The sequence below is a fragment of the Brassica rapa genome, chromosome A06 (assembly GCF_000309985.2).
Source record: "Brassica rapa cultivar Chiifu-401-42 chromosome A06, CAAS_Brap_v3.01, whole genome shotgun sequence".
Lineage (NCBI taxonomy): Eukaryota > Viridiplantae > Streptophyta > Magnoliopsida > Brassicales > Brassicaceae > Brassica > Brassica rapa.
Genome location: NC_024800.2, coordinates 26,246,663 through 26,260,897, shown reverse-complemented (window position 1 = coordinate 26,260,897; position 14,235 = coordinate 26,246,663). Strand labels below are relative to the sequence as shown.

The following is a 14,235-nucleotide window of genomic DNA, read 5'->3' as shown; positions in this document are numbered from 1 at the left end:
AAAGATATTAGCGAGGAGAATGAATTAGCTCATTCTTGATGCTGTTTAGCCAAATCAATGTGCATCCATCAAAAGTCCTTTTTTTTTGTAATCGTATTGCTATTGACGACAATACATATAAAGATTTATCATAATACTGGTTCTAAGCCTACAAAACTATGGGCAAAAGGCCCAAAATTTATAGGTTATAAGAAGAAAAAAAAACATAGTGGGACGAGCGACATCACCACCAAACAGCTAGACAACTACTTGAAATTTCTGACATTGCCTGATCCATTGGATAAGTTGATGTGCTCATTAACTCATAAGCAACAAACAATGCTTACAATTATACAGTATAATGTGGGGTTAGGGAAGATTTAGTTTAATTATGTATTATGTATGCCTGACACTAGTTAATGGGTCAAGAAGATTTACCATAATATATCTGGAACTTCAGTCAGCCATATGTTTTTTTGCCCCATCTTCTTCGAGAATTATATATATATATCCTGTTATATTTATCATGTTACTTTTCTTCCTACATCGCATACATTGCACATTCGAATATTCTTTTCAAATTACGATATACAGACCAAGAACATTAAAACAATCCACTTGTTAAATATCTCTACGAGATTAAGAGATATATGCTGCACAATCGTAGAAGGAACAAATCTTATATATAATGTTTCTACAAATGTACACTTTCGGAAATATACATACAAGGTACCTGCAAGGTACACGGTCAATAAATGGTTGTGAAACATTTTGATAAATAAAATGATCAGGTACGTTGGTTAGGGCTCAATTAAGTTTGTTGGGCGACGTGTATAAATCTCCATATAGGTTAGAATTGCATGACGCATGCATTTCATCTCTTTCTTTCAAAAGTTGCTTGGAGGTTGAGCGAACCCTTTTCTTTACTTCCACGTTTAGTAATTATTATAATTATTTTGACCAAAAAGTAATTATTATAATTATTAGCGTTACTTATTATGAATGATTTTCATAGAATCATGTAATGTCAATTTCTAAGTTGTTCATGACGGAACCTGACCTTCCGAAATAATCATCACTCTTTTACGTAAATTGTAATACTCACTCCATTTTCATATATATGATCATTAAAAAGTTTTCGTTATTTTAAAATATAAGATGCTTTGAAATTTTATAGTTTTAAATTTGATTTTATTGAAAATTGTTTAATAAATTAAATTTCAAAATATTTTATAATAATTAGTTGAATTAGTTTAATTTATATCTTTGAAATTAGGGCTTTTCAGAAACACAGTATATTATGAAACATAAGGAGTCTACTTTTAATTTAGATAAATTCTAAAATATATGGTCAACAAAGAACAATTTAGATCTCTATATGCAAAATAGGTTTATTATTTGTTACTAGATTTCAAGAGATCTTTGAGCTCAAACTCAAAATATAATAATTATCATTATGGTTTCACGGAGACAGAAATTTACTTAACTTTAAATCATCGTTTATCAATAAGGAAATTTAAATGATATTTACAAAGCTTTTTCTTGTTTTAAATTTTGTTTCGTTTGTTCAATTTTTTGTTTTGTTTCTGTCTTCTCAGAAATATCTATTAGTGTAGAATATTGAGGCCTTTATAATAATGTGATGACAAAGTATACAATTTATTAATAATAAAATAACGAAACAATTTAAAATCTACAATTTTCCACATTCAGTGGGAACAAACGACACCGTATCCTTCTCAAGATCATGAACTACATTAAAATTCTGCTGCTGAACATTTCCGAAAATAGACATCCCATTAGAACTTCCCATGGCCAAACACAAAACGCCTGTACTCGAATCCGCCACCATGTAGTTCTCTCCCGGGAGCTCCAAATCCGCATCTTTAAAATGAAAAACGAGCTTAGGAACAGCAATTTTCTTCGCGTTACTAGGTAACGTGAAGCACAAGTCAAGCCCTGTAGATCCTGAGTCATCAACTGGTAAACTCATCCGAGATGTAAACTCCTTACTCAAGGCCTTAAACGCATCCTCCTCTAGGTACGTGATGGTCGTGCCAGAGTCTATGATCATACCTCCTGTTCCATCTTCCGCTAGCTCGAAAGTAGACTTCTCAATAGGCAGGCGTTTTGATCCAACGGTGATGCCTTGTAAGTCAAGGTAATAGAAAGAAGGCTGGTTAGGGTTTCGTAGCAGCGACATCGTTTTGGTGACTTCACCTGCTAAACTTGCACCGGCTTTCTTGACAATATTCGAGGCTAGAGAGCCAATAAACAACGAGCTAGACGCTTCACTATCCTCAATAGAGGTTAAGCAATAAGAGAACTTAGTCTCCTTGAGCTGAGAGATGAGCGAGAGTGGTCCTCGTCCAAGACCTACAAGACCTGAGCCTTGAGAGAACCCGTCTCCTTTGTTCTCATCCCCACACCCAAACCCTATACCCGAAACCGAGTTTTCATCATCGAAAGTAAACGTCTCCATGGCCAAGATCCCTTTTGTGGACGAGTAATCCCCATATGTATACACATACTCACAAGCACCTTTGTCTTTGTTGCAACTGGATCTAGACAAGGCGTCACAAAGACCAGAAGAGCATCCTACTTTTGAGTAAGAGGAAGATGTTTTCGGGTCGAAGATCGGAGTTGGTTGGTCGAAACATTCGGTGCAAGGCTTGCACTGCGTCCATATAAGGTCACTCCCGGTATCGACTATAGCCGAGTACTTAACCGGAGGGTTTCCAATAGCTAAATCCATGAGAAACTCGCCGCTTCCTCCATGAGTAGGTGCTTTGATGTTGTTGGTATCATCAGGACCAGATGCTACAGCTAAAACAGCCGCAGCTCCTAACCTGTTCAGTCTGTGGGATCCACGGCTAATCCCTCTTTGGATCTTTTGGATTTTTGTGAGGTTTTTACCAGAATCTACATGTTTTAGAGTTAATCTAAAACCGGATCTTGGAAGGTTTGTTGAAGGATGGTCGATTAATGATCTTCTTGATGATGAAAGCGCGATGAAACATGATAAAATGATAAGAAAGAAAGGTAGTAACAAAGAGGAAGACGAAAAAGAAGAAGCCATGGTTTGTGTGTGTGCGTGGATTGATGAGAGATTAAAGGAGTGTTGGTTACAGTTTATATAAAGAGATTTTAGGACACAAGAGAAAGAGTTACAGAACAAAGTTAGGCGTGTAATTAAGAAGATAGACTTGGAAACTTCTTTCCTACTTAAACTGAGGAGATGCTGTTTGAGAGTTACATTCAAACAAGCAAGCCCTATTATTCCGTTGTCAGTTGAGAAAAATTGAAAACTTCATTTTTCTCACCTAAACTGTTGAGAAAACTAAATGGGCTCAGTTGTTCTAGGCCCAATAATACAGGCCCGTTAAACCACTAACTAAGGATTAGAGAACAAAGAAGTTTCCTAATTTACTGAACAAGGAAAGATCTGTGTTCCATTGCAGGGCTAAGCAAATAAGTCAATAAGTAAACACAAAAAAGGGATTGCAGTGTCTTGTTTTCCAAGTTATGAGTTGTCAACAAGCTTAAGTCCCCAGCTAATATCCTCACAGTGTCTAACATGAGGCACAACACTACCTGTGTCAATCCCCTTCTTTGCTTTGCAGTCATAGTAAGGAGGAGCATGGAAGCAAGGATCCGGTGACATAGCTCTCCCACAAGGAGGATTCAGCAAGCTGGTTTGATTCTCTTGCTTATACAGAATCCAAGCTCTTAACCCTCCAAGTCCTTGTGCTACATACCCAAACGTAGACCAAGCACTGATAACCAACTTATCGGTTAAGCTGAGTAAGTACATCTCTGCCCAAGCTTTCCTGTTATGCATTAGCTTCTCTGTCTGTTGATGTCCTTCATGACTTGGCTGGTGTATACCAATCACATCTCTTGTCACAGTTGGATTCTCCCAGTACATTGTCTTCAAGATCTCATAGTATCCTGTTGTTAAAGAAGTGATCAATACAGCTTTGAGTTTAGAGCCTTCTTCTGATGGCTGCTTGTGTTGTTCTTCTCCTGGTTTGCTTAGTTTAGGCAACAACTCCTCGTTTTGAACACATGACAAGATTTGTTTAGTGACTTGTGGAGAGACACCAGACTTCTCATCAAAGACTCTTATCTGAAGACCAATCCTCTCATCAGCTTTGGCTAAGTAAGCTTCATAGTATCTTGTGATGAGTCCCCATACATGGTTGGAAGGATGGAAAAGGTAACGTCCCAAGTGATGAAACACAGTTCCTTTCTCCGGGAACATCAAACCAAGCTCCTCCTCAAACGAAGGGATCAAGAAGAGAGACGGTGCAAAGAAGTTGTTAGTCCTCATGATCAGCCACGGAACATTCTTAAGCAAACTCTGGTCTTCTTCGCAGAAGAACATCTTGTCGTGGTCGTTGTAGTCATGAGCTAGATGGAGATAAAGATAAGACAGAGACAAGACAGAAGAACCGTTGATCAGTTTCCTCTTCAGCATCTCTCCATGACAACGAGGTGAGTGCTGAGCAAAGCCAGTGAACTGGTTAGCTAATGTGAAGTCTTTTGGTAATAACCAAGTGGTGTCAAGGAACGGTTCGCAGAAAAGGTCTGAGAACTGCTCTCCTCCTTCCACGAGCAAGACTCTATCAGTCAACATTGCGTAAAGAAACGCTGAGGCAATGCTGATGATCCTGTTTCCTAGTCCACTGAACTCCATCCAGACAACATACTTGCATCCTTCTGGTTCTGGATCACCGGTTTGTTTCGGTTTAAGCAGTCTTTCGGCGTTGGTATACGGTCTGGTTCCAGGTCCACACCGTTTGTGAAGCTCTTCATAAGCTCTAAGCTTTGAAATGAGATAGGAAGAAGGCTTATAGGGTGAAGATTTACGGTAGAGGTGAGACTGGTATCTACTCAAGCATGTGTCTTTGTTGAAACCAGGAACAAGTAGTCCTCCAAGCAGAGAGACATCTACAGAATCTGATGAAACTTTTTTTTAAAAACATATCCAAAAAAGTAATAGAGACTTTTAAACATATGTTTTGTTTACCTTTTGGATTCTGATCAGTCTGCAATGTTGAATCATCCTCAGATGTCACATTTGGTTTGATTTGGATGATTCTTGATGCTTTGGCAAAGCCATTTCCTTGACCATACGAGTCATGTCCAAAGAATATAACCATGATCACTAACAAAACAGGGACAATAACCATGAAATAAGCTAAGATCTCAGTGATTCTCATCACTCCAAACAATCTGAATCTCTTTTCTTGGACTCCAAGTTGTTCTTCTGTTTGTGTATCAATGGCTTTGGGAATAGATAGTCTCCTTCTGGAGCGATACAGATCCATTAAGAAACCCTAAGACTAAAAAAAAGGAAAGTAGATATCAAATCTGATCTCTCTCTCTCTCTCTTTTACCCTCTCATCTTCTATTAGGTGGAAAAAGAGAATGTGATAACAATAATACAAAATAACCGGAAACTTTGGTAATAAAAAGACACTTATTGCTCTTTGTCTTTATATCTAATTTGAGCAAAATTTCAAAACCACAAGAACTTAAAAGAGTTCTATAAAATGCTCTTTATTGTAACAAGAGAAAGCGTGTTACATCACCATATGATCAAAAAATATCAAACTAGCTTAAGTCCCCAGCTCATATCCTCACAATGTCTCACATGAGGAACTAGCTTACCCGTGTCTATGCCTGTTCTAGCTTTACAGTCATAGAAAGGAGGCGCGTGGAAACAAGGCTCCATAGACATAGCCCGGCCACAAGCAGGATCAGGAGCTGTCCTGTTCTCGGGTTTATAGAGTATCCATGGCTTCAAACCTCCAAGACCTTGAGCTACATAGCCAAACGTAGACCAAGCACTTGTCACAAGACTATCAGTCATACTCAAAAGGTACATCTCCGCAAGTGCCTTCCCGTTGTGCATCTTCTTCTCCGTCTGCTGATAGCCTTCTTGGCTCGGCTGATGAACACCGATGATTTCGCCTGTTAGCGTCGGATACTCCCAGTACATGCTCTTTAGATTCTCCGAGTAGCCTGAGTTCAGAGACGTGACAAGCACAGCTTTGTGTTTTCTCGGGGTTTTGAGTCTGTGAGATCTTTCTATTACTGTGTCTACTTCAGGTAGAAGCTTCTCTTTACGAGTACAAGATGAGATCTGATCCATCACGTGTTGGAAAGGACCTGCTCCTACGTCGAAAACCCTTACTTGTATCCCAATCTTCTCATCGGCCTGTGACAAGTAAGCTTCGTAGTATCTAGTCACCAAGCCCCATACTTGGTTAGTTGGGTGGAAAAGATATCTACCCAAGTGATGAAAGACAGTCTCTTTCTGAGGGAACAGCTTGTCTAGCTCCTCGTCGAAGCCAGGGATCAGCCATAGGGACGGAACAAAGTAGTTGTCTGTTTTAACAACCAACCAAGGGACTTTCCCTATAAAGGTTTGGTCTCCTTGGCAAAAGAACATCTTATCATGATCTCCATAGTCATGTACAAGATGAAGATAAAGATGAGACAAAGTTTTATCATTATCAACCACATGATTCTTAAGCATGTGTCCGTAGCAACGAGAGGAGTCTTGATTCAACCCATCAAACTGTGACATCAGAGGGAAATCTAAGGGGAGTAACCAAGACATATCAGGAAACGGCTCGCAGAAGAGATCTTCCATGTCTTTCCCTCTGTCTACAAGCAAGACTCTATCAGTCAAAAGCGCGTAGAGGAAAACCGAAGCTAGAGAGAGTATCCTATTCCCTAGCCCGCTGAAAGAAACCCACACGACGTATTTGCATTCACCGTTGTTGTCAATGTGGTCTTGGTCAAGCTGCGTTAGAGCTTTCTTGTAAGGTTCAGTGCCTGGACCGCAACGCTTGTGAAGCGTTTCGTAGCTTCTGAGCTTGGAGAGGAGGTAAGGAGATGGCTTGTAAGGTGAAGGTTTGCGGTAAAGTGATGATTGGTATCTACTGAGGCAAGTAGCTTCGTCAAACCCTGTGGCGAGTAGGCCTCCTAGAAGTCTATCTGAATCATTTGAGTCTACAAAACAAATGAGAATCATTTTAAGCTAAAGACCAAACAAAAGGACACTTCTTCACCTAAACAACCTCAGATACTATTGGAGAAATTAAACCAATAAAGACTCTATTTTTTATAGAAAGATTCAAACTTTAGATCAGGTGAATATCCAGTGAACTAATTAAACTAACAAAGAGTTTACTTTTATAGAAAGATTCAAACTTTGGATCTTTTGAAACAGCTCGTGTATAGGCAAATGCAGTAAAGATCTAAACTTCGACTTACCATTGGTAGTAGTAACATTGGAGTAGTCTCTGCCATCGAGAACTCTTGCCTCGGCGAAACCCATTACCCGATTCGGATCAGATGGGTGGTGGTGGAAGATCATTGAGAATGCTAGTAGCACAGAGAAGAGTATCAAGCAAGTGGTGAAGGTTCTGGTGAGCTTCAACGTACCAAAGCTGAGAAACTTCATCGGAAGTAGTTCGGAGGTAGGGAGGGGATTTGAACCGCCGGTGGTGGTGGTGCTGATCGGAGACGGTTTCCTCCTGTAAGGATTCTGATCCATAGATTGGTCTTGGCAAAGTCAGTCACCGACTTCATTTACTTTATTCAGACATGTATTCATTACTTTATTTCTTATTCAGACATGTCGCCACGACAGAGTTTAATTGAAAACAATAAAAAAATTCAACTGAGTGTCCAATAACTTTTAGATTATTGCTTTTTAACTGAAAACTTTGTAATGTTTTTGTTTTAACCCTGGTGTAACCATTTTTACTTCTTGTGGGTTTGTAATTTGTTTCATGAATCCATTAGGCTCCTCTTTGTTCATTAGAAGATAGCATGTCGTGATATTTGAAAAGAAGAAAAGTAATGGGCTTAATTAAAGCATTTAAGTTTAATTAATAAGATAATTACAGAATCTTCATTATAAATACTTCAATATCTGTTTTTCCAAAAAAAAAAAAAAAAATCATCACAATGAAATCATTCATAGAAGGTGATAATTGCATGGACCATGAATGATAGAAGACGCCTCGAAATGTCAAGATGATTAAATGAAGCTTAGGACATGTATGCATGCTAACATGGATTAATAGAATTTGATAATTGATAGGTGTCTTTCCTCTTTATTACATGAGGAACTTCTCGTATTATTAGAGAACTAAAAAATAAAAAAAATACAGAGTACATTGCATAGTGGATCTCTCCCTCAAATGACTCCTGCATACTGGATCCTAATTACTGTGGTGCATCAGGCAACTTCTACAATTAACCACAATGTAAAAAAAAATTCTTACAAGCCATCTGATATATTAGCTTCTTCTTGATATTGATAGACCAACCAGACTCTAATCCGGTCTTTATTGTGGATAAATAGTTAAAGAATCTCTCTTTACATAATTTACGACAAGAGATCGAAACAACTAGCTGTCCTTGTCGTCATCCTCATCGTAGTTGAACGGTAATGGAACCGTCTTGAATGCTCTGTACTTCCCCACATTGTTCACATGCTCATTCTCCAACCTTTTTGAATGAAACCAAAACCAACCCAAGAAGGTTATACTATATGTTATGTGACGATAAATAAAGCATGACACACAACAAACGTGTGTTGTTACCTGAAGAAATTCCATATCCCACGGCGGATAATCTCTAGACTTGCTACAACAGTAATCATCGTCTGCCTGTGCATAAATGAGAAGTTGAAATCCAACACGGTCTGTAGCCACGCGAACCTGAACAAAACGTTCAAGATCTGCAAAAAAAAAAGAATTAGAGTTAAGAATCAGTTTAGCTCTATGATTCAAAAATGATGGAGGCATATGAGTTGCTCACCATTGCGACGAAGTATACTTTCTTTTGTGGGACAAGGAGTTTATCCCGGAGCCAACGGTTCTTAGAAGTCCTGTTTAGAAGACCCCAGTCTAAAACCAAGTCCCAGTACGTACAGAAAATGGCAGCAATAGCTGAGAAGATCACAGCTAACATTCTCCAGATAAATTTATGATCTTCATCGACAACACTGTAAGCCGTCCTGATGCAGACAGCCACTATAGTCAAGAAGTACTTGAGTCCATTGTATCCTTGCTCTGCGTTTTTCTCTTCAAAGAACCTCCTCAAGCACTGCACAAATGTATTGGGTTTAAGAAGATATTATTTGAATAAAAGAAGTAAACGGTTATATTTCGTGACATTGTACCTGAAGTAGACGCCAACCATATGGGATGGCAGCAACAATGAATAAGAAAGCATTGTAGACATCTGAGTCTGAGCAAGTGTTCATTCTATGTTTGTAATCTCCCCAACCGTAGTGACATATGTAAAACTGGACGCTTCGAATAGCTTGGACTTGGCTTGTTAGCTGATCTCCCACCAAAAAATCAGGTAAAGTAACCTGCACGAGAAAGGCCAACAATAATCAAGATTTAAGACACTTGACAGTTTCAAATTGATTTATGTTTTTAAAAAAATATTGTTTCAAAAAATACATTTTTACATTTTCAATGAATTTTTTATTAAGTATTTTTTTTTGCTAAACTGTAAATATCATATTAATGAGCAAAAGATTTTACAAGAAAGATCTTAGTTCTGAAACCATCAAGGCAAAAAAATAAAACAAGATGGATCAAAGGCAAATTTTACTAAACAGAGGATTTTTTATTAAGTAATAATGGTAAATAGTAAAATTAGGAAAACAAATTGTTGCTATTGAATTTATATTGATAAAAGTTATAGAAAATAACTAATCATAAACGATCATATATTTATAATCATATAGTTTTTAGTATGTGTGAAACTTCTAAAAGAAAATTTTAAAAACAAAGAAAATATTACTTTTGCATGATCAAAGTTTTTGTTCTACCTTGTAAAGAGGAGCAGCAACGCAATGAAAGAGGCATGTGAGGAAGAATAAGCGACTCGAGCGGTAGAAGATGTTGAGTGGTAAAACAAGAACAATAAACAAAACCTACATCACAACAAAGTTATGCCTATTAATTAGTATTGTCATATAGCTTAGTTTCGCACTGATTTTGGATTTAGAGACTTACAATGAGCAGGAAAAGAGGAAGAAGTTCGGTCCATATTTTGTACTCATTAGTCTTGGGGTCAACCTCCATGTCAAGATTGGCAATAACACAAAGAAGGGCTAAAACTCCAATGCTGAAGCCCACAAGTAGAACTTGTCTATAGCCAAGTTCCCTTCCTTGCTTAAACCCAAATATGAAAGAATAATTCACTCGATACCGCCTCCAATAGTAAATATTTCCAGCATACATAAGTATGTGCAGCACAATGAAGCCAAAAAAGCTGCAACAAAGAAGACAAAGTGCATTTAAACAAACAGATTCCACGTTGTTCAAATGCTCAGATATAAATAAGTAGGAATAGAGGTTTACCTGTAAAGAGGGAACATAGTATTCATGTATTGATTTTGGCCTTCCTTCTGCAAAACGTTTCGGGTGCGTATAATGGCAAATAAAGCCACTATTAAAGAAAACACACAACCAGCCATGAAACCTGTGGAGAACGTAACTCGATGTCTCTCTCTTTTAGCTTTGGGTCTTAAAATGTTCATTCCTTTTGTTCTGTTACCATTAGTAAAATGTTTTATGAACGTAGCTTCAACACGCTCCATGAGTTTATTTACCTGAGACAATGGAGGATCAAGAGTTTTAAGAAGAGACATAATTGAATAACCGATCAACCGAATCGAAAAAGAGAAGATCTTAATTTACCTCATCAGAGCTTCCAAAGTAAGAGTTATCAACCATTTTCATGTAAGACTTTGTAGCATTCCTTGTAGTTATCTGTTTAAAGAGTGATTCACACGTAAAAAAATTCAGCCATGCACAACACAAAACCCTAGTCAAAATCTCAATTCTTAAAACCAAATCTTACCTTATCATACTTCTTCATAATCTTTGAAAACGCCAACACATTCAAGAAGCTATAGCTTTTGAGTAGCCGAAGCTTCTGGTAGAACTCGACAAAGGCGCGTCTGAGCTTCTCCTCGACTCTCTTCAGATTCTCTCTGCTAAACTTAAGCTCTGTGTTACCGACCTGTAGAACTCCTTTAATGGTGGACCGTGGCGTTTCATTCGTGTGGTTGATCTTGACACGGTCCAAAACCTCGATATGAGATGGCCTCGCAGCTCTGAATCTACTTATTTCACTGGTTCCAACGTCAGAAACTACGTTAACTTCTTCTTTCTCTACAATTTCATCATCGCCATCTTCGTCGGATTTGCCAGCTTTGCTCGATCCTCCTTCTTGTATGGCCGCCATGTGAGCTTGATGAGCTCGAACTTCAAATAATCAAATTTCAATATTATGACTCGGTAAATATTGGTTCGATAAAACAGAAATTAATCATTAATTCGAACCAAAGAGTAATTCACTGCAATATTATAAGTAGGGATGGAAAAAATATCCGTAAATTTGAATTCGATTCGATGTTGGTTTTGATTTGAACCCAAAAATCTATAAGCAAAGCAAATCCTATTTATAATATTTGTAAAAAAACAAATCAAATCACAAATACAAATATTTTTATGACAGATTTCCAATCCGATCCGTTATATATAAAGAATTATTTATATAAATTTATAATTATTATTATTTTATGTAAGATTAAATATTTTATTTACAATTTGGTTATTTTAGGTTTGAAAAGTAATAATTTTTATTAAAAATTTTATAAAATATTATAAATTATATTATTTTGAATGATTTTTTAAATATCAAATTAGATAGCTGGTTAAAATATAAAATTTTCCGGATATCCAGATCGAATATTTGGGTATCTATGGATCAAATTGAATAGGATAATTTATTATTCTGATGAAACATATTGGATAACAAAAATTCCAAAAACCCCTATATTTGATTTGGGCCCTCCTAATTATAAGTAACCAGCTGCAATCATTTATATCGATTAATATTGGAACCAATCACTACATTAACAGCTGTCACTAGTCGCTGCAACAGAAAGCAAAATTCAATTTCACTTTTGACCATTTAGTACGGACGATTGATGCCGGCGACTCGGTACGTTATCACTGTATCAGTCTGATGAAACCGGAATCAAACCGGATAGAATGTACATTAGTCACACCGACTCATTTGAGTTATATGTTACTTACCGGATCTAGCTCTGGCGGGAGTAGAAGCTGTGACGGCCGCCGCGGAACTAGCGACGTCAGAAGCTAACTGAGTCATCTCCACCGTCCGTTCCTCCCATGGCCACCCATCAGGATGCTCCACTTTCACACGAAACGCGATAAGAGCATCCATCTGCTTGTTGAGCATCACAGCTTCTTTCATCACTTCTTCGACTTTCTCTTTATAGAATCTGTCAACTTTGTTGAACTCGTCGTCTAACCGCCGGAAAAACAAAGTCTCGTACTCTCCTCCTTCCTCGGCCGCCATGAGGAACGTCGTCTCGTATCCATGATTAGCCGAGTGCACCAGAATCGGCGCTGATCTCAGTCCTTCCTCAATGTCGTCGTCGGAATCTGAAAGGTGGCCGATCTGTCCACCACCGTGGTGATGTCTCCTTCTTCCGGACTTTGCGAGTAAACCGCTGAATGATCGGTAGAGAGTTAACGTCCGGCGAAGATGATGATGGCCGTGAACGTGGTGATGAGGATTGTTTTTGCGTTTGAATCTGATGATATCTTTTAAAAGGGTTTTTAGATAATCGTAATTCATGTAAGCTTCATGCCATTCCGGAACCATCTGCGACGTGAATTCTTTCCCAAACTTCATTCTTTCTTGCCTGAAATATATAATCTTTTGGTTTCTCTGTTGTTGTTTGTGTGTGTGTCTGAAGAAGACAAGAGGATAACTTATATAGACATGTAATAAACAGTGACAAGTGTTCAGAAATGGTAACCAAAGCGCGTGTGGACTGCCCCACACGTACGTCAAATAACATGAAACGAATTTAACAAGCAAAGCTTATTACTTTTTAAATAATAAAAATTTGATACCAGCCCGAGTTATTCAGATAAAAATAGAGATATTGGAGTGAGTAGTCTTTTTCATAGTCACCTTTAAAGGATGCAGAAGAAGCCTTCTAGATGCTATTAAGAAACTAATGGCTGTTTAAGTCTCTAATTGACCAGAGAGGGGGTCTTGGTGCGTTATGTTCATAAGCGGCCAATAAAAGGTATCCGACTCGAAGACAACTCCTCGCCATATGAGTTATGACATTGACGACGTACATGTGTGATATGTGATTGATCATATCTTGTAATAGTTTTTTTTTTTTTTTTGGTAAAATATCTTGTAATAGTTTAGATATAGAAATAATTCAACTTGGTCACTAATAGTAAGAAAGAAAATTCGTAATGTTGTGTATAGGGTGATCATTTTCACACATTTATTAGGCTTCAAAACAAATATGCTGAACTATTTTCCAAAAGTAGATACAAAGTTTGACGTATCATCAGATGAATAGCATTTTCAACATCAGATGAATAGCATTTTCAACAGCGGAGAAGCCTATTTGAAATTCTTAATGATAAAATATTAATATTCTCAAAATAATCTAGTTTTATTTTCTAAAAAATATTTAATTAAAATACATACTTATAATTTTTCAGGAGTTTGTTCTTTGAAAACTCTCATGTTTGTCTTTTCTACTTTAACATTATTTTTTACCTTTTTATTAATAAGTCAAATACCCATTCAAAACTTACTGATGGAAATGGTCTAATAAATTACAGAGAACACTTCAATTCGATAATGCTTGAAATAATTTTGAACACTTGTGAAAGTATTATACGATTTGTGAGTTTCTATTTCTAAAAACCTAGGGAAAATTTGAAGGTAATACACATATTTAAATAGTGTCATCATAAAATTACAGTTTAGAGTTAAACCTTTTCTGTTCAGTGTATTTAAAGCCAAATAGTCTGTAACCTCAGAGAACTTCTTTTTCGGAACAAACAGAAATTCTCAGAATTGTATTCGTATGAAAAAATCGTAAATCTACAAGAGAGGACAAGCTATAAAATTCTCTAGATAGTTATGATGAATAACGGACTTTCTAATGTTTGGTTCAATAAAGGCATGTTGATGTTCTGTAGAAGCACATAAATAGAAATAACTAACCGAAAAGTGAAAAGTACAAATTAATTATGTTTTAAGAAGTTGACAAAAAAATTATGTTTTAAGAAAAGTAATTTAACTGTAACGATGTTTATAACTTTGCTGACGATGAATACTAAAACCCATATA

General features: G+C 37.1%; 4 protein-coding genes across 6 annotated transcripts; all 4 read right to left on the bottom strand.

The window, feature by feature from the left end:
- Window positions 1-1,586: 1,586 nt before the first annotated feature.
- On the bottom strand, window positions 1,587-3,109 carry LOC103875445 (aspartic proteinase nepenthesin-1). The gene has a single exon (XM_009153963.3). It carries the CDS (start codon window positions 3,056-3,058, stop codon window positions 1,673-1,675), a length of 1,386 nt encoding a protein of 461 aa, XP_009152211.1. The 5' UTR covers window positions 3,059-3,109; the 3' UTR covers window positions 1,587-1,672.
- A 169-nt stretch (window positions 3,110-3,278) lies between these two features.
- On the bottom strand, window positions 3,279-5,360 carry LOC103875444 (fucosyltransferase 2). 2 transcript variants are annotated; one of them, XM_009153962.3, is made up of 2 exons: window positions 5,012-5,360; window positions 3,279-4,941 (listed from the first exon to the last, which is right to left on the bottom strand). In XM_009153962.3, the coding sequence occupies exons 1-2, from the start codon at window positions 5,310-5,312 to the stop codon at window positions 3,503-3,505; spliced, it is 1,740 nt and encodes a 579-aa protein (XP_009152210.1). In that variant the 5' UTR covers window positions 5,313-5,360; the 3' UTR covers window positions 3,279-3,502. The 2 variants fall into 2 exon arrangements, with proteins under 2 accessions (XP_009152210.1, XP_033128171.1); XM_033272280.1 differs by having other exon boundaries at window positions 3,279-4,932.
- Window positions 5,361-5,418: 58 nt separating this feature from the next.
- Window positions 5,419-7,844, bottom strand: LOC103875443 (galactoside 2-alpha-L-fucosyltransferase). 2 transcript variants are annotated; one of them, XM_009153960.3, is made up of 2 exons: window positions 7,270-7,844; window positions 5,419-7,005 (listed from the first exon to the last, which is right to left on the bottom strand). In XM_009153960.3, the coding sequence occupies exons 1-2, from the start codon at window positions 7,550-7,552 to the stop codon at window positions 5,594-5,596; spliced, it is 1,695 nt and encodes a 564-aa protein (XP_009152208.1). In that variant the 5' UTR covers window positions 7,553-7,844; the 3' UTR covers window positions 5,419-5,593. The 2 variants fall into 2 exon arrangements, with proteins under 2 accessions (XP_009152208.1, XP_009152209.1); XM_009153961.3 differs by having other exon boundaries at window positions 5,419-6,990.
- A 250-nt stretch (window positions 7,845-8,094) lies between these two features.
- On the bottom strand, window positions 8,095-12,996 carry LOC103875442 (phosphate transporter PHO1 homolog 5). The gene is made up of 10 exons (XM_009153958.2): window positions 12,135-12,996; window positions 10,891-11,297; window positions 10,728-10,799; window positions 10,389-10,639; window positions 10,041-10,299; window positions 9,854-9,958; window positions 9,191-9,385; window positions 8,827-9,114; window positions 8,610-8,746; window positions 8,095-8,514 (listed from the first exon to the last, which is right to left on the bottom strand). The coding sequence occupies exons 1-10, from the start codon at window positions 12,757-12,759 to the stop codon at window positions 8,415-8,417; spliced, it is 2,439 nt and encodes an 812-aa protein (XP_009152206.2). The 5' UTR covers window positions 12,760-12,996; the 3' UTR covers window positions 8,095-8,414.
- Between the last annotated feature and the right edge of the window lie 1,239 nt (window positions 12,997-14,235).

Coding starts and splice junctions, on each gene's coding strand:
- LOC103875445 (XM_009153963.3), bottom strand. CDS start 3,058: ATGGCTTCTTCTTTTTCGTCTTCCTCTTTGTTACTACCTTTCTTTCTT.
- LOC103875444 (XM_009153962.3), bottom strand. CDS start 5,312: ATGGATCTGTATCGCTCCAGAAGGAGACTATCTATTCCCAAAGCCATT. Junction 4,942..5,011: donor GACTGATCAGAATCCAAAAG/GTAAACAAAACA, acceptor AAGTTTCATCAG/ATTCTGTAGATGTCTCTCTG.
- LOC103875443 (XM_009153960.3), bottom strand. CDS start 7,552: ATGGATCAGAATCCTTACAGGAGGAAACCGTCTCCGATCAGCACCACC. Junction 7,006..7,269: donor CAATGTTACTACTACCAATG/GTAAGTCGAAGT, acceptor TTTGTTTTGTAG/ACTCAAATGATTCAGATAGA.
- LOC103875442 (XM_009153958.2), bottom strand. CDS start 12,759: ATGAAGTTTGGGAAAGAATTCACGTCGCAGATGGTTCCGGAATGGCAT. Junction 10,640..10,727: donor ACTTTGGAAGCTCTGATGAG/GTAAATTAAGAT, acceptor CCATTGTCTCAG/GTAAATAAACTCATGGAGCG. Junction 9,959..10,040: donor TTCCTCTTTTCCTGCTCATT/GTAAGTCTCTAA, acceptor GTTGTGATGTAG/GTTTTGTTTATTGTTCTTGT.